The sequence below is a fragment of the Mchenga conophoros genome, linkage group LG17, assembly GCF_057382185.1.
Source record: "Mchenga conophoros isolate Kocher_MC1m ecotype Shallow Benthic linkage group LG17, M_conophoros_male_GT1.1, whole genome shotgun sequence".
NCBI lineage: Eukaryota > Metazoa > Chordata > Actinopteri > Cichliformes > Cichlidae > Mchenga > Mchenga conophoros.
In genome coordinates, this window is record NC_140542.1 from 28,329,944 (window position 1) to 28,348,781 (window position 18,838).

Here is an 18,838-nt window from a genome sequence, read left to right on the forward strand (position 1 = left end):
AGGCTTATTTTTTTTCAACACTTAAGCACGACTGGTGGCTCAGTGGGGGAAAAAAACAAAAAACAAAAACAAAACATTAACGCCTTCAGATACAGATACCAAAACAACCCAAAAACAACCTGCTTCTCTTGTTATGCCTTGACTCTGATAGAGAAACAGAATTTTAAATTAAGCAAGCCAGCTCTCCCAGTGGGTCTTTATGGCCTATCAAGCCATTATATCATGCGAGGGAGACCTATTATGGTGGATTCACGGCGAGAATGGGGCTGTCGATATGGCGGGAGCTTGAGAAATCAGATTATGAGTCAGGGCTTCATGGATCCAATGACTGCAGTAAGTGGCAGCCTGATTTGCACCCATCAGTTGCAATTGGGGAGCTGATTGTGAACACCACTAAGTATGTGCATCTCCAAGAGAGCCACTTTTCTGGTGTTTGTGTATTATGTACAGTATATTTATTTGTGTATTGCAGAGCATGTTTACACAAGCATGTCTATTAGTGTTCGCAAGTGGCTGTGCGTCTTGTGTGTAGAGCTGTATGAAGAGTGTGGAAGCAATTACAGCAGCTAGTTTAGTAAAGTGGCCCATATAAATTTCCATGGTGGTATTTTTAGAGGCCATTTTCACTGATCTACCACCTGGAGGGGGTTTGTGGGCAGGAGCACCAGAATCATGTGCAATGGAGCATCTTTAAAAACATAAATTCATACAATGGGAAAGGAAACTGAGGCAAAAACAAAATTGCATTACACATACAGCACTGTGAAAATGTTGGAGGTTATTCAAGGAAAGCAGAGATGCTTTCGAAAATACTGCAAATAGCTTCCTTTCCTCCCCCCAATAAAAATCACGTAGTAAGCGGTAAACATAACATTCATATCAATATTTTGTGTGACAATACTGCATCTACACATACACTTACTCCCAGTCTTACAATAGCAGATCCGGATATTTTTAAACCGCATGGATAGAAGAACCTAGCATGTCAGCCTTGGGTAGAAACCCAATTTCTCACCTTGTACATGTGTACTTTTATTTTACAGTATAACTGGGGTATTACAAAAACATGTTTTCTCCCACTAACCTGTTTTCTTGTGTGAAAATAAATGCAGTCAGCGTGTGCATGTATCTGCGTGCAAAATTAGTAGGTGCTGCTTATGCATGTTACTATCAAACAGCTTGGAGGCAGGCACTGCACGCACCTTTTTAAAAAAAAAAAAATTATTTTTATTTTTTTTTTTTACTTATGTACTGCTGCGAGTTGTCATTAACACCTAAAATTATTTATGCTTGTGGAGAACAAGAAAACACAAATAATGATGCTGTTTTTCCCACGGTTATCTGTGCCGAGACAGGCAGGCAAGCTGCAAACCAACAGCAGACAGGAAACCTTCATTTGCATGCTGTCAAACCTGGAGAAAAACACCAACGAGGGATACAAAGGGATTGTGGGAGTGTGTAAGAAAAGTTGGGAGCTCAGTTTGATTGTGAGGAGGGGGGGTGGGGGGCGGTCAAGGTGGGGGTGTCCGACACATCACTAGCCACCCACTGGTACAGCAATTGCTAATGAATGCAGCAGAGCGGTGGGGAAGAAGCATCAACACACCAAACAGACCCATCCTCAGCATTTTGTAGAGAAAGCAGTTTTTAGAAAACACATCAGATGAATTGCTTTCTAAACAACTTGCATCATATGGACCAAACACACACGCACGCACACAGGCGGGGTGGTTGCATCGTTATACTCCAGCTTTACCACTGTGGCTTGGTGCAGAATAACTAATATTGCAGTGGACTACAGCTTCCACAGTCAGCCACCTCCTTGATTTATTAAGCAAATTAAAAAAGTTAGTGCGTGCCAATGTGTGTGCATTTAATTGAAAATGCTTTATTGATGTAAATGGTATTTACAATACCGAGCAACAGAATGGATTATTTACAGTTTGAACTGGAAGCTGGAGCTTATGAGACCACCATATCACAGATTTTAGCATGAGCATAATTATGCAGACTTCCTAAACAAATCTCACTCTGCAGGTGGGCCTTTTAGTGCCCATCACCTTTATTTCCTCGTGTACACTGCTGTTTGGTACAGTTTGAGCTAAGGGTTCTATTTTCCCTGATGTTTGGAAGAAGAAGAAAATTAACATATTCATATTCACCTCCTGATTCTTATCCTCTAGAAAGAAAATAATGAAGACTATAATACATCCTTATTTACCAGATGCATTTTCTTGCATCACAGTTGAGCTCCAGAACTTTCTTATCTCAGTCTCAACCTGATAGAGTTGCAAACTGACACCGACAGAGCACTCAATAATGTTCATTTCCACATCTGCAGACTGCAAGGTGTGTTCAATTTAGTATGCAGTGTGGGACTCGCGCATTATCATTATTCCGTGTTGGGATTTGAAGGTCTAATTAGGAGTGCAAAATTCTTGGATCTAAGTTCAGAAACACTCCATCCATATGTCCAGGTTTAAGTCTATGCTTGTCCATAGAAGAGCATCAGTGTACTGTCAAGGTGCAAATCACAACACCAATAATAACAAAAGCAACAACAACAACAACAAAATGCACATGGAAATAAGGTGGATGTGCAAGGAATTACACACAAATACCTACAATTAGGTCTCCTCTGACTGCAATCAGTGTGGAAGAAAGCTAAAATGAACTTCACAAACTGCAGGTGAGCACTGACAGAAGTAATTTGCCATCTGGGGTGAATTGAATAAAAGCTTACGCAAGTGCGGAAATTCTGAATGAATAGGAAGAGTCGCATTAGCATGGAAGGACAGCGAGGAAACGCTGCATTACAGCACAAGATTCCCATTTTACGTTGGCATGAAGACAACTAAATATCTGCGTGCAGATTGGGTAAACCATGTCAAGCGTGAGTGCTCATTTTGCGTTGAATGGAGAGCCAAAGTGACGATCTAAAAAGCAGCCAAACCACTGACTGTGTCTTATGGCGGCCAATTTCTTTCTGTCTTCATCTCTTTATTCATCTGTTGTTTATTTCCCACCCCCTCCCTCGTTCTGTAATTTGTTTATTCACCGTTATGGATGCAGCTGTTTGTAAATCATATGTAATTACATTTTGAATGCCCACAGAATAGCGAGGGAACAATTAGGCTTTAAAACAAGAAAACAACCAAAAAGGTGAGCGAAAAAGAGAGAGGGGAGAGAGACTGACATGTTACAGGTTAGTTATGATCATATTTTATTTTTTTGTGGCACATGGTGTGTGAACAAAGGCGAGGGAAAACAAAAAACAAAAAAACAAACAAAAACAGCAAATCAAGTGCCCTTTCACTACGCATCCCAAGGCTCCACTGAATTCTATTAAGCTGTTTACAAAAGGCATTAAACCCACAGAATGGTAAATAATCACAATATGAAAGGAGCTCAGGCCAGGAGAGCAATGGCTACCTATGAAAGCCTTCCAATTTCCTGGTTTATAAGAATGACAAAATTAGGAGTCAAAGCCGAGAGCATCTATGAAAAGATAACTGCCAGGGAAATAACTGACTGGAGGAGATCCAGACACATAAACCTAGCTACAGCTCAGTCAGATTTATAAAAGCAAAATGGATGGTAAGATCTAGAGGAGACACACAATTACCCCAAAAGCCTTTTTCCCCCTCAGCATTCTCTTTTTTTTTTTTTTACATCAGCATTCTCGCTCATGTTGAAAATGCTGCAGAACCTTTGTTGTGCCCCCTGCCTGGCTAGTCAAAGACTGTGTGGATACATGGATGGTACATCATCTACCATCTGAGAGATTCACAAACACTGAACGGAGCTTAGTTTGCGGTGTTAAATATGCATGAGGTTTGGACAGGCTTCATCCTCTCGGGGTAGAGGAATGGCTGTGTTTCAGGACATGCGAGCAACAATTTCAAGGTAAAAAGGCAGCAATGACAAACAACAAAACACAGCCTCAGTATACAGCGTACTGGCTTGGAAGGCCTGCAGTGAGAGCAAGCACACTGCAAAGCTGTTATGAGATCATTGGCCCCCGTGTTTGGTCAACAAAGAACCTGTAAGGCAATCACCTGCAGACAGTGTGTAAAAGAAAGGCAAAATAGGAAAAAGGCCATTTAATCCCCTTCCTGGCTGATCTTTAAAATATTCTGAGCATCTGCAGCATGTCAAAGGAGGTCAAGCTAGAAAAACAAATGATCGCCCCACCTGACAACTGCTGCTCCACTCCCTCTAGAACGGGATATGGATTATGTCTTGTGATACTCCACCAGCAATAACTCTCTTCCATTTTTCACTTCCTGCCAGACTGGAGTAGTTTTTTTGTTTTTTTTTGAACGGCAAATTACCATTTCTGTAATTGGAAAAGCCATCACTGAGAGAGAAAGCATCTGTGGCTCTCTTTTTGCATCAGTCTCTTCTGTTCTTCTCTCTACCACCTGTCGAGTCTCATTGACTGCAGCTAATGCAGCTAATGCCTCCCCAAATGTGCACATATTTGCACATTTTTGCCCACATTTGGTAGAGTTGATGAGATCCAGATTTAGACCTGCAAGTGGCTCACCACTGTGAAAAGTCCCATTCTGCCATTCGGCTTTAGGTAATCGACCTCGAAGTTGACATTAGTGCAAATCGTGCTTACTATGAGTGTGGACAAACATGCTTATTTTCCACCTGAAAAGCAAATGCACCCCACCTCAAACCGACAGGTGAGCTGACCTTTTAGAAGCTAAGTTGCGCATCTGATTTAATAATGAATGCCTTGGGAGGCGGAAGATCATCTTGGCGGGACTTGACCTCTAAATATTGCATCTGCTGCAGTGGCAGGGAGCTGGAAAAGTGAAAAACAAGCCGCATCGGGTGCTTCTTCTCCTGCAACTTTCATTTCCTAGCTTGGTTACTTTGTTCAGTTTATGGTCGAATTGGACTACAACAAGGTCTTGTACACACTTCAGCTGAATTAAATATTAGACATAAAAAGGGAGGAGAACAGGGATACAGAGGCCACAGAAATAACTACTTTTCTTTTTTCAGAGTATGGTCCATTTTGTTTTAATGGCAAAACTCTAATTAGACTGAATTTGAAATTAAAGCTAGTATTGTATTGGAAACAAGTAGCTGAAGCTCAAACATAGTTGTAGTCACATACACTTAGTATAATTATAAAATCATTTACTTTGTAATTTTATTGAACCAAAAAAAGGTTTACTACAATCATTAATGTACCCATCAGAGTAATGCCTGAAAGTTGTTATTTTCCACTGCTAAATTTCTGCAATTTCTCTACTTCAAACTTTAATAAGACTGTTCAACAGAGAACTCATGCTTAACAAAAATTACTTTGTTAAATCTAATGCTTTGGGGGGGAAAACCCAAACAAACAGTATGATATGGCACTGGCACAGAAGTTAATTATCTTAACCCCTGGCTGACTCTGGCACACAGTGTTAAAATTAGACATTTCATCCAAAACACACACAAAAACCTTTTTCAGTGCACTCTTGCCTTTTTTTTTTTTAGTAAGCTGTACTCTGTAGAGTAGTCATCACTTGGCTGCCTTGACATGACATCTAATTATGAGGCCACTCACCCTAATTCATATGAAACGCTATAGTAATTCTTATGTTCTCTTATTGAAATCAACACAGTGAATAAAAAGGGAACTAGCCCAAAAAAAAAATCTACTTGAACTAAAAAAAAAGCAATGGAAAAAATAAATTGAACCTAAATTGTAAAAATAATGAAATTCCATTTCAAAAAGCAGGAAAGGACTTGGTCTGAAGTCCAGCCAGACAGTGTTGTTCTGCCTGCATTGCTCCAACAGTAGCTGGGTCCAGCATCATTAGGTGATGAACAGCTGCTGTGTGTAAAAGGTAGAAGTGTGAATAATGTGGACGGAGTGGCACCTGGTTGGGGGGAACGACTCCACTCATTATGAGGCTGTATGGGTGCCAGGAAACAAGCGGTAGACAGGATGTACCGCCAACCGCGCTGCAGCTGAGGCTTGGGGTGAGCAGAAAATGTGTGTTTGTCGGTCGGGGCCAGGCCTAGCAGCCCAGTACCGTGGATGTGACAAGTGCGTTAAGGCCAAATCAGGGGGAGGTCACTAGCTAGGCAGAGACAAGTCTTTTGCCCAGTAACACAATCTGTGGCTTGGGAAAACCAATGCAGTAATATTAAACAGTGTGTCACAGATTAAACATCTATTCTACACAAGTTTACAAGACAGAATAAATGGTGTTGTGGCAGCTGTAAGCTGTATGTTCAGGTAGACCCCAGCTTATATAAGCACTGATTTGAAATAACTGTACGGTTCCTGGAATGTCACCTGCAACTTGGCAGCCCCTAAAACTGAGCTCGGTCTCTCCAACACTGCAGTGAAGCATGTGCAAATTTTTCACAGATCATCAGAACTGTCAGCTCTGCTGGATAAAACTCAAGTCAGCTTGCACTTCGTAAAAGGATACAGGTGGAAGACCCAGGTACAGAGTTTCTCCTTCTACCCAGTTCACAAAATCTAAGGAGGAGAACCTGATGACATCGAGTATGATGAGGATGTCATTCTCCCTGCTGCACAGGCGTCATGGTCAGTGGCAGTCCCATCAGTAAGCCGCCGTCTTTCCCAACACCCCATGAAGCCCGCCCACATGTAGTAGTGTAGCTGGGGCTCTATTTGAGTGTGGTTTGGAGAGATGAGACATTTCTGGGATAAACAGTTTGCCACAAAGTTACTGTCAAAGGTTTTAGGGCTGGTTGTGATTGTAGCCTCTTCCATGCCGTGCTCCAAGTCTGGCCAACTGATATGAGCCGATTCATCCACGGCCAAAGACACCGAGATCTAAAGAACCCATACTGGCCCAGTGTGCCACAATAAGCGAGAACTAGCTAGAAATGCCACACTTAGATGGACAGCTTCAGCTCTCTGGGTACCATAGTGCTGATATAGTGTTTGAGAGATGGCGTCGTTTCATTGCAGTGCTCTGTTTTAGATGTGTTATGCATCCTACACCATTTGCTATATAGTGGTAAAACATTTTTCACTGCCGATGTGCGTTTGGCTTCAATTTTGGCTGGGCAAGTGGGCTTTGGAAACATGCCAATTGGTCAGCATAGGCTTATGAGAAGGTTTATAAAGGAAGCCCATCAGCTGCACCCTGCTTTTAAGCCTCTAGCATGCCTCCTGCAATTTGCCCATCATTTCAGAGGCTCTCAGGGCTCCTTTGAAGTGTGCTGACTTGAAGGCACATTCTCTCAAAATTATCTTTTTTGCTGGCTTTCTCAGAAGCAAAAGGGATGTGTGAACTACATGTTGTATCTGCCATAGTTCCTGTTTGAAGTTTTCAAATCACTATAGCTACAGTTAGCCTGCTTATATATGCCCCACTCTTGGGGGGTACTGGCTTTTCTCCCCAGCTGTTTGTTGATGAGAGTAGCTTAATTCACTTTGTTATGTACAGCCTTTGTGCATCCAGTTGGATTGGAAAGAAAAGAAAAGAAAAGGAGAAAAAAGGAAAGCAGCTCTTTGTTTCCCAGGTTCCCACTCATTGAGGGAAGCTTCTTACCTTACAGCGGTCAACACAATGGGTGGTGGAGGCTATTATGTTGGCACATTACTGCCGAGGACTGAAGTCTCCTACACGCGCAATGCCCCAGACGTGCAGCTAGCGTATGGGCCCCTTTTCTGTGAAGGATATCTAAGCAGCTGCTGACTGGCCATGGCTACAGATGTTTATTAGGATCTACCAGCTGGATACGCCTGCTCCTTGGAACACTCAGTCCTTAGTATGGGCACTTAAGGTCTCGTTTATGCCACTGTGTTGGTAGAGTGCATTATAAACCTGAGCAGAGCTTTTCAGATCCATGTCTACATCTCCACTTGGTGTCAAAAATACATGGAACAACCAGTAACATGTGCATTTTCTGCCCATGTTTGTGTTTTATTGCTTTTTTAGTTTTGCCACTGACAGAAGTCATATCATGAAAAGGTCTTTGCAATGTAGTGAGTGATAGAAACACTTCAAAATGTCTACTTCTGTCACCATCTTGGTTATGCACATTTGGCTTATTGGAAACCAGCATACAAATATGTCTTTGTAGTCTTTGTATTGCTTGTAATCACATCAATTCCTCTCACTGTGAAAGCTATATGAATGGACAACAATGTAACCAACTTTCCTAGGCTGTAGTGTTTTGGTCAGGTAGATTTTCTGTAAACAAGGTTTGAAATGAAATATTTAGTCACTATGGTGTCCAATATACATTTATACACACATGCCCACTTCATATTCATACCTATCAAGAGTGCAAGAATATATTTAGCAAGTGTTTAAATTACATAGACTCTCCAGCATAGTGGTAAACTAGCAATATTGTACGGCACAGAGTCACTTCCTTCCCCTGTGCCTGGAGTGGCCTTTGTCTTTCAATGTCCAAGGTCACACAGATCTATGCAGGCCCCCCTCTGACAGTAATTACATATAGCCTCCGGAGAGGAAGCAACATGCACAAGGAAAATAGGGGGTGGGGGAAGACACAGCAGTACAAAGCAGAGAGATGTGTGTGTGTGTCTGTGTGTACTGGGAGAGGTGGGGGGCACGAAACAATGAGCGATAAAGACCCTTAAAATAAACTGAGGATTAAAGAGCTTCTCGCTCAAGCTTCTTGGTGACTTGGAAAACCACTCCTAACGTGAAATTAATCACTTATCGAGTCTGTGTAAAGATTTTCATATACTGAAAAGGAGAGAGAAAAAACAAGCCCTTATATCCTTATTTAATTATAAATGGGAATAATTAAAATGGGAAAAGGGGTAAAATACAGTGCAGATACAGAGGGGCCCAGGAGAATAAAAGGAATTATAAACCAAATTTCCTTCGTTTAGGGAAAAAAAAAAAAATCTATATTATATATACACACACATTTTTTTTAAAGCTTTTCAATACCCACTGATCACAGCAGGCCACAATAAATAAATAAATACATTCCATCCTATTAGATAGCCACAACTCCCACAGGGTTAATGGTTTGGAAACTGCATCTAAATATTATGCTGTAACCCGACCGATTGTGTGTGTGTGTGTGTGTGTGTGTGTGTGTGTGTGTGTGTGTGTGTGTGTGTGTGTTCTCTTTCTTTATCTTTTTAATACATGCATCATCTTCTCATTATATTGGACTTAAAACATCTTTTTCTGCCCGACTGTTCATTGGTATTAATATCTACACTACTGCTAAATACTAAAGTCCTACTAGTCCTACTAAAAAAAAAAAAAAAAAAAAGTCCTACTACTCAAAGTCAAAGTCATGTTGTTTTACAGCCCCTGTTATAAAAACGTGTGTGAAACGCTGATGGATGGGAATGTCAGGTATACTACTATGTTAAATTTTAAATACATCTGTTGGTATATATAAATTCAACTCAGTGTTTACTCATCCGGTTAATTCCTGTTTCATATGACCTTACTTGACACATGTTATTACCTATAGATTGGAATCAGGGCAGTAGCGAGCACATATGTAGAAAAAAGCCTGCTATTCCAGATGTTTTCAGACATTGATAGTGGGACAGATGCTATAATCACTCTTTCACTTATGCATTTATGTTAGGTGGTATGTTGTCATCAGTTGCAATCACAAGAATATTAAAAAATTCTGCCTCCACTTCCAAGCTTATCTGAATATATAAAAGTCCTTTTCAGAAAATTTTTTGGGGTGGAAGTGGGGGCATGTAATGATAAAGCACTCAGCTTGTATGATTTTACAGGCCCTAACACTTTGATGTTCTCTTCAAGAGGTTGGTATGACTTAATGTAGCTTTGAGGGAGCGTCAGCGAAAATGAAAGAAACCAAGGGAGAAAAGGAGATGGAGGAAGGAGGGGAGGGGCAAACAACATGAAGGAGAGGGCGATGAGGAGAGGAAAGCAGAGGGTGAAGACCGGTCAGGTTTTTCTTCCCTGCTGAGAATAACATTTTTTTTAAAGTAGCACGTAAGTCTCTTGGTAGAAGAACACGAGCCAATTAAGAGGGAAAAAAATAAATAAAAAAAGCCCTAGCACTGCTGGATCATCTAAAAATCAAGGCTTTATATGAGAAAAGATTAAATAACTCAAAGCTCCCCTGTCAAAATGCACTGAGAGCAGCAATGTTTAAAAAAAAAAAAAAAAAAAAAAGCAGATTGTGTACAATTTCTTTAAATGCAACACTTTAGATTCTACCCCGTAAAAAAAACGTTGAAGTTGTAAATACCTTGCATCTTCCATTTCCCCAGGTTCGTTTATAGGTATAAAGAACTTATGAGAAATATGCTAAAAATCAATAAAAATGCTTTGATTTGCTCTTTTATGTGTAGCTTGAGTACATTCTGTTTCCCACAAGACCATGAACTCCTACTCAGTTTTAGATATTGTGTAATATATTTTTGCTTCTATCCCACCCCACCCAACTGAAAATAAAGGATGCTGAAAGCATTAACCCTAGTTTCAGGTTAATGTGCCATGTATCATATATTTCAGCATCTTCACAGAGACACCCAATTAAGATCAGTGATAAAAAAAAACCCAAAAACAACTCACTCAACCTGAACATTAGTCCTGACTTGCAGGAAAGTGAAGCTGAAGTAGCCAGAGGCAGTGAAAAGGCTTTAGATTTGAATCTACAGCTGATAGAAAATATTGTTGAGCGCATGTCACAATACCCGAAGCTTTCAATGTACAGAAAGGTTATACAAACAATTGTGAGCTAAATGTTTTTCACAGTCATAAATGATTGGATTATTAAGATGCGTGTGATGCTTAGGCTTAGATTGGCAGTAAATGAAGGCAAATTAATTAATGATGACAGTGAGGCAAATTAAAAGGTGGCCAAAGTCAATTTCATGGCCTCTACCAGGCGACTGCCAGTGAAGACAGATGTGGGGGGCGGCAGAGAGAGAGAGGAAGACCTCAGAATCCTGAGTTGCTCCTACAAACTGGCAGACGATGAAGGGATAGTGATTGGCATAAAGGATTCAGATCTGTTCCAGCTAGTTTGTCAATGCAGCTTTTAATGTATTTGCATGTTTCTAAATGCAAAATTGTGTCATGGCAATAATTAAAGCTACATAGACAGAATTTAAAATAGACAACCCACCCCTGAAGCGCTCTCGCCTCTATTCTAAACCCTTTTTTGTGTTTTGATTTGGATCATTATGGCTTATACCTCATTGTAGCCCAAAAAAATGAACTTTTTTGAGATGCACAAGTACAAGTGCCGCGTTTCATATGAACTAAAACAAATTCCATGTTGTTTTTTGGCTTCACACAAGACTTGAAACCCACTACCTCTGCTCATCCAATTGAGCATGTATGCCTTACTTCCTATTCAGACTTTTGTGTTCACACTACTCATCTGATCTGATCTCAAGAGTTCTATGATTGGCTGGATTTTCTAAAGCCCAAAATCAAAGGCCAGCAGATGTGCTGGAGTCTAGTCCCCCCCACATTGCTTCACGGTGGATCATCATAAAAAAAATTTTTTTAAACCACAAAAATTTCAAACAAATTGCCTATCCGAGCTTTAAATGGCAAACTTTTTGTTATCATAGAGAGAGTAGATTAGATTGTAAGACTCCATTTGACTTAAAAAAAACTGCAAACATCAATGGTGACAGGAGGGGATGTAGTGATTTATTCCTATCATTTAGTAGTAATAATAAGCGGGACGTCCTTTGTTTTGTCTCCTGGTGGGAGGGATGCTGCAGCAGGGGATGAGCCGAATGTCTGAGTAGTAGAGATAATTGTCATTCATAAAGTCAGTCTGGTGTTAAAAGGGAATAAAATGCAAAGTCCTTGCTTGCCACCGCTGTTGGGAGCTGGTGTAGATAGTGGTATTTAGTGTGAAGCTGCAAAAGCTGACAGAAAAAAATCTGCAGCTTGAAGTAAAACAGCATGTTTATAAAGCAATTTCAACTTTTCTAAACGAATTCTCATTGGTTACTCTATCAAATTTTATATTCACTGGAGTCTGTTTGTCTGGTTTTGCAAGCTGCCTCTTTAGGCCAACTCGAAAATTATATACTTGGAAAACTAAGTGAACAAAAATGAATTTTCACGCACTCCCTCACTCATGCACACGACCATCTCGAGGTACCTGTCTCTACATCCTGGGCGTAGAAGTGCAGGGTGTCGGTGATTTCAGTGACATAGACTGGTTTGTAGTTTGCCACGCGCTCCTTCTCCTCTGAAAGATGCACGACCTCCTCCACTGGTTTCTCCTCATAATTGGCCCAGACCTACAACACATACAAGGAGTAAAAAAATGTTTTAAAAAAAGACATGTCAATGCAACACAAACATGGAGATCAGATAGGTTAGGCTTAATGTGCCAAACATTTTTCAGGGATAGAAATTCATACAATGAGAATTCGTACATGCTGCACCAGTGGCCCGAGATTTATAACAGCATGAGACTACTGAATGAGACTGGAATGTCATGCTGACATACCCGGTCTTGGTGGCATATTGCACAAGCAACAGCAAAGCAACATTCGTTTTCACTAATTATTTTTGGTCCAATTTCAAACCCTTGATGCTGCCAGCATATGGGACAGTCCATCACTCCTATGACAGATTTCTGACCTCACATAATACTACAAAGATGTTTCTGAACACATATTTGCAAAGATCTTCCTCACGTCTTCCAGCAGTTGTTTTAGGGCAGGGGTGGGCAATTCCAGGCCTCGAGGGCCGGTGTCCTGCAGGTTTTAGATCTCACCTTGGGTCAACACACCTGAATCACATGATTAGTTCGTTACCAGGCCTCTGGGGAACTTCAGGACATGTTGGCTGTATCCCAATTCAGGGTCTGCAGCCTTAAAGGCTGCATTTTAAGGCCAATTACATCACAGCGACGCGACGGAGGCTGTCCCAATTCAAAGGCTGCTCGAAATGCGGCCCTCATATGCGTCCTTCATTTCACTGAATTTTAAGGATGTGGCGGTGTAGACTTCGTGGCCCAACATATCCCAGAATGCATAGCGCAGCGGTGGGTGTGGATAATTTTTCCGGAGAGAAAAAACGGCGGAAGACGGGCAGCCGAAGAGTAAACTTTTAAAAGTAAGTACTGAATATTATGTCACTTATTTATGTGCGAATGTTTAATAACAAAGAACATTAAAACATTACTGTTGGCCACATGTCAGCAAAGTTATGTGACATTAGCGACGTTTGTACTAACTTGGTTTTAAAGCCTTTACTTTAAAATATACGCCGTTCAATAGTTGATGTTAATCTTACAGAGAATGTGAGGATTTTATGGATATTTAAAGTAAGCACTGAGACAAATTTAGTCATGCCAACATATTAAAAGAACAACATTTGTCTCTCATATATATAACACAGTTATATACACAGTGTCAAAGAAACCTGTCTTTGAGTGAAGATTTAAGGTGACAGGAAATATAAATAATATAAATAAATGCAGCTTGAATCTTTACTGAAGCTCAGGATTTGAAACAGAGTTCATTCACTGCTGTAATAACTAATAATGATTGAAATTGTAACTTTAAAATTGGCCATATTAGATTTACATTACCAAAGTGAGATGACTTAAGTCTCATGAACAACATTAGCTAATTGTTATTTACTAGCTAATCTTAAATGACTGTTCAGTACAGAAGTGAAGCCCAATAATCATGATTTCACAGTCCCGTGGTCTCAGCCTCAGATACTTATCAAATCAAAGCTCATGTAGAAACAAACAAACAAATGAACAAAAGATTTTGTCCTTCATTTCTGTCAAACAAAGCTGTATGAAACGTTTCCAGCTGTTAGTGTCATGGTTGCTAGGCAACCTGGGCAGCGCGACAGGGGCTAGACCGTCCCATTTCACAAGCCTCTCACTTCCGGCCTTAGCGGTCTTTGAGTACGCGGCCCGTGTGGACCGTTAAGGCTGCAGACCCTGAATTGGGATACAGCCGTTGAGGAGCTAATTTAGCCATTTAAATCAGCTGTGTTGGTTCAAGGACACATCTAAAACCTGCAGGGACACCAGCCCTCGAGTTGCCCACCCCTGTTTTAGGGTTAAGGATTAAAGGTGGACCGAGGATCAAGTTAAGATTAGCCATGTAATGTCGGCGATAATATCACTCCCTCGGTAAAGAATGTTGTCAATTAGGTTCCTTCACGAGCACAGCAATTTATGAGGATGCGTGTAAGCAGGTTACATCCTTTCTAAGCTGCATCAAGGTTAGTCCTCTTTCGGCTCCCCAGGAGAAACGGAGGGCAGGAGGCTCATTAGAGAGAAGTGCTTTGTCTTGGGCCACATATCAAACTGCATGGATGTCAGCAAGCCCGCGCGTGTATGTGTGCTTACATAAAGAAGGGGATGCACCAGAAAGAGCAGGCGGCTAAAGGGAAAAGCAGCATGTCTGTATACAGCTTCAGGTACAGTAATAGCATTAAAAACATGCATAAACACAAGACTGTTAGGATGAAAGCGAGCTAATCAGCTCCCTGTTGATGGATCATTGTGAAACAGGAGGAGAGGTTACGTGGGGATCTCAAAAGTCAACAAGTACAGCTGAGCTTCATACTGCTCCAACTTCTTGTATAGCTGTAGCCCGACTGCTTGTTACTGCACATTTCTGCAGGCTATTTGGGAACTGTTTACTTTTAAAGGTTACTGAAAAAGAAGAAAATGAAGCAGGCAGATTTTTAACAGCACACTGATATCAGCCAATTAGATTCTGGCTAATTATTTCAGTGCACAGTATCTTTCAGCTAATTAGATTAGCTGGTTTTACTGTTGTCATTTTTTCCACTCTGTCTTGGCTCATCTGCCAAGATGCACGTGGTAATCACACCTGAGGCTTTAGTATAACATGCGCTCCTCTGCGCGCTAAGATGATCCTGTACCTCGTTGATATGGCCCAGGTTTTATTCATGCCGAGGGGACCTAAATCTGTTCACACCATCATACTGTGGGGGGCACATGGTTTCTTTATCGTCTGAAGGCATATTTTAAGGCTGGGGCAATTGATGGTTTTGTTGAGCAAATAGTAAAGGGCCTGAAAAATGGAACATGCAAGTGCCAAAACTGCAGCTCCACGAATGCCCCCAGAGTTAAACTGCCCAACTTGACTGCAGAATTGATGTATTTGCAGCCTGCCACCAGATAACAGTTTTGAAGCACCACACAGTTAATTGTGCATAGCTTACAGCTTTGCAGCTTTGGGAGAAAGGAAATAAGACAGAAAGAATGTAGACAGGTAGAAATTCTGGGGGTAGAGGTTGATTAAGGTCACTTAGGGCTGAAAACAAACCCCCCAAGATCAACCAATATTAGGATAGCATAGCTATTTTAGATATGCAGACTTTATGTGCACACTTACAAATGCTGGAATACACAGCGTCTAGTAATAAACATGATTACCATATTGCAACTGAGCTAGCATGACTTGGCTTTTGATCAAACCTGCAGCACCAATTAGGGAAGACAAAGATTAGAGTGTCACCATTCATTAGCCTGGCAGATGTCACTGCAGCAGTTTTAGGCTGATAGCAAGTTACGGGGGGACTGGACAGAGAGCACAATGAGAAGGCTTCATGTCGACATCCGATTCTATGATGTGTAGAAGCGCAAAGGTTCAAAGTTATAAACTATTAGAAAAAAACATGTTTTATTTAGGATATCCTCAAAGAAACAAAAAGCCACAAAAAAAAAAAATTAAATAAATAAATAAATCGCAACCCTGAGTTAATTAACTGTGTCTCTAGTTTTGATCTTTACACTTCTGATCCTGGTGTCCACTTCGGAAGCAGATTTCTGCTAAAAGAAAACATCAGATCCCCGTTTTTCCCTTTGTTGCTGCATAATTGAATGAGGGCAGAAGGTCATATGTTAACATATTTATTATTTGTGGCCAATACGGATAAAAGACACGAGTGATCAGTGTGATTACAGCAAGATGAAAATTTATTCTGCATCATTCGAGTACATCATTAGAAAGAAGAAAGAGCTCTGTCACTTTTTAAAGCCATAAAAATTTTTTTTTGAAATATATGCACACAAACACACAAGCGTGCACACACTGTGCCCAGGGCTGATGACCTTCCGTGAGCAGCCAACCATCCTGTTTGTTCCACTTGAATGCAGGTATGTGACTGCTGCTTCTGCTGCTGCTCTGCAACTGCAGCCAGACGCTAGAGCCACCAAGCTGCCACAGACAATGAGAGAGTGAAAGAGGGGACGAGAGGAGAGAGATAGAATTATGGGAAAAGGGATAAAAAAAAAAAAGAAAAAGAAAAGCGGCAGGCCATTTAGCTCATGTTGAAAGCACAAGTTCTAATAATGGAGCCCAAGCTGAGAGATGGAAGGTTAGGCTGACCTTCACAACTCTTGAATGACAAAACACACTTACACCCAAGTGAGTGACAAGTGAGTCCAGTGGGGTAATGTGGTGATGGGGAAAGGTTGCGCTCAGAGTGACTATCAGAATCACATTTAAAAAAAGAAAAAAAAAAGCTGGAAAAATTGTTGAAGCATGTGTGTTAGGGATTAGCTGATTTCCAATTTCCAGCTGGATTTTTTTGTTGTTTCCTCTAACTTTCATTCTGTTAATCTTCCATTATCCTGCTTCCTTGGTTTTGGCTACAAACGAATATGCCAACTCTTTTATTTTTCTAATCACTTTAACTGCACATGATAAAACTGACCAAAAAAATAAAGAAATTCTGCTTATCGAGCTGAGAAGCTTTGGCATTAGCCAGTGTAATGTTTAATTGCCAAATGCTGATTAAGTAGCGAAAGGCTGTATAAAAAAATAATAATAATAACAAAAAGAAAAACCCAAAACGAAACCCCAACAGCTCCGAAGAAAAATGAGCTGTCATGGCCAGGTTTTTACAGCAGTGCAATAGTGGCAAGCCTTATTTTCTAAGCCTGGCACCCAAGACACCTCTCTGGCTGAAGAGTACCTCTTTGACAGTTAAGTGCAGCTCTGCTCTGGATAATTAAGAGGTCTGCTGATTAGCTTAGAGTCAATTTATCTGAATATTTCTAATCTGAAGAAGACTGCCGCAGTCCAGAAAGACTAAGCAATGGTGCAACATTCATAGATTCACACATTCAAGCACAGGTGGATGAATACACAGACAGATGGATGACTGAACACACACGTAGTGCCAGAACGAGGGTGTGAGGGCTGGTTTGAACACTGATTAAATGTGGCAGTGTGTCAATTGTAGTAGAGTGTGTGTGTGTGTGTGTGTATGTGATTGTGTATGGTCTGTTAAGACTAAAATCACCATTGCTACAAAGTGTACACTTTTTTTTTACGCAAACAAACACCCCAAATTTTTATCATAGCAAGGGTCTAATACGCCAGACAAATGCAAATACAAGATTGAGAAGCAAAGAAAAAAAACAAGGCCTCACCTCCAGATGTTAGAAGAAAACAGTGCAGTAACATTAAAAAGTAAACATCTCAAATATGCCTCATTTAGATGCAAATTGCTTGGAAACAAATCTCTAAGAGAAAAAAAGTGTTTCATTTCATACAACTCACTTTCTCCACCAAATTGAGAACATCACACTTATTTGAGGCATAAATGCAATCACATTCGAAAAGAATATTATCTGTGCAACAAATTCAGTAGCTTTACAAGTCTTGTCCTCATATATGGCACTCACAAATACATGACACTCAGAGGAAGCACTGCCATCTGAGTCTAACACACTTCAGGAGACTAGAGGGCTCAGCCCACGCAACCTGGAGCAAACAGGCGTCCCTCGGAAAGAATGCTGCAAACTAGCTGAAGCTAGGGCTAATGTGATTAAGATAATAAAATCTTGGTGGTCTATCTTATTACATGTGTTTTACAAAGTTTCATTATTTATTCATTACCCAATCAGACTTGAAGAACAATTGAAATCAATAGGAGCACGTTGTTCATGCAAGTGCACTTTGTGAATCAATTTAGCCCCATTATATCCCTGATGAATCTCCCTTTAGCGACAAAGGTTCATTAACTCAATTGGAGGGCACGTTTTTTCTCTTTCACATCAAAAGCCTTTATGCTGCACATAAGAAAACAGTTTTGCTTTAAGATTCATTTTCATTTCTTAAGACTGTCAAACAATAATACGTGGATGGTTGTTACTGGATACTGTATTAAAACGAAGAGCTAGATTGTGTTGACAAGATGTTGCCTTAAAACTCTAAAAGCTTGCTCCTAAATTAGGAGCAGAGAGGAATCTGATTTGCATAAAAAGTGAGAAAGAGCTCATTAGAAATCAGCAACAGTCTTATGTTAATGACTGGGTCAGGGAAAGGTGGACAGGCCTGGATTTTCTGTTCTTTAACAATGTTTCTATATTGACAAAGTCATTAGAGCTGGAGAATGACCAACAAGATGGACAGCCGCCACTAGCCTATTCAAGGTGGGGCTGTTCTTCCTCCACCTCGCCGCTTCTGTGTAAAAGGTACTGGGATGGGATTGGGAAGGGTGCTTTTTGTTGCGCCTTAAAGCTAGCAGCAGAGGCAGTCACAAAGCGGAATCATTGTCTGTGTGAAAGGGAAAGCCAGCATGGCAGGACACGCCACACTAGACACCAACACTGTTGAGTTACAATGTCATGCTGGCATGCCATCTTAGGACTGCGGCGGCATTATGCCGGCATCATTTGTGCACGAGCAAAGGCGCTGCAATGAGGGGGTCTTCGCAGCTGAAGTACAGCATGATATGGGGGCAACCGAGATGCAAGCTGCCTCGTCGCATCTGCCATAACTAAACAGAATCCTCCAAAAGAGAGAAGTGAATTTTCAAAAGTATCTAGTTTATAAGCATAAAACGTGTAGTTTTAACCCAAGTTTGTTGTT

The 18,838-nt window shown here is 40.8% G+C and overlaps 1 protein-coding gene across 1 annotated transcript in view; it reads right to left on the reverse strand.

Moving 5' to 3' along the window:
• Positions 1 to 18,838, reverse strand: part of snd1 (staphylococcal nuclease and tudor domain containing 1) — a 176,454-nt gene that overhangs the window by 26,529 nt on the left and 131,087 nt on the right. The window contains exon 18 of the mRNA XM_085251073.1: positions 12,109 to 12,250. Within this exon, the coding sequence (XP_085107199.1) occupies positions 12,109 to 12,250 (142 nt within the window). The remainder of the gene's footprint in view (positions 1 to 12,108; positions 12,251 to 18,838) is intronic.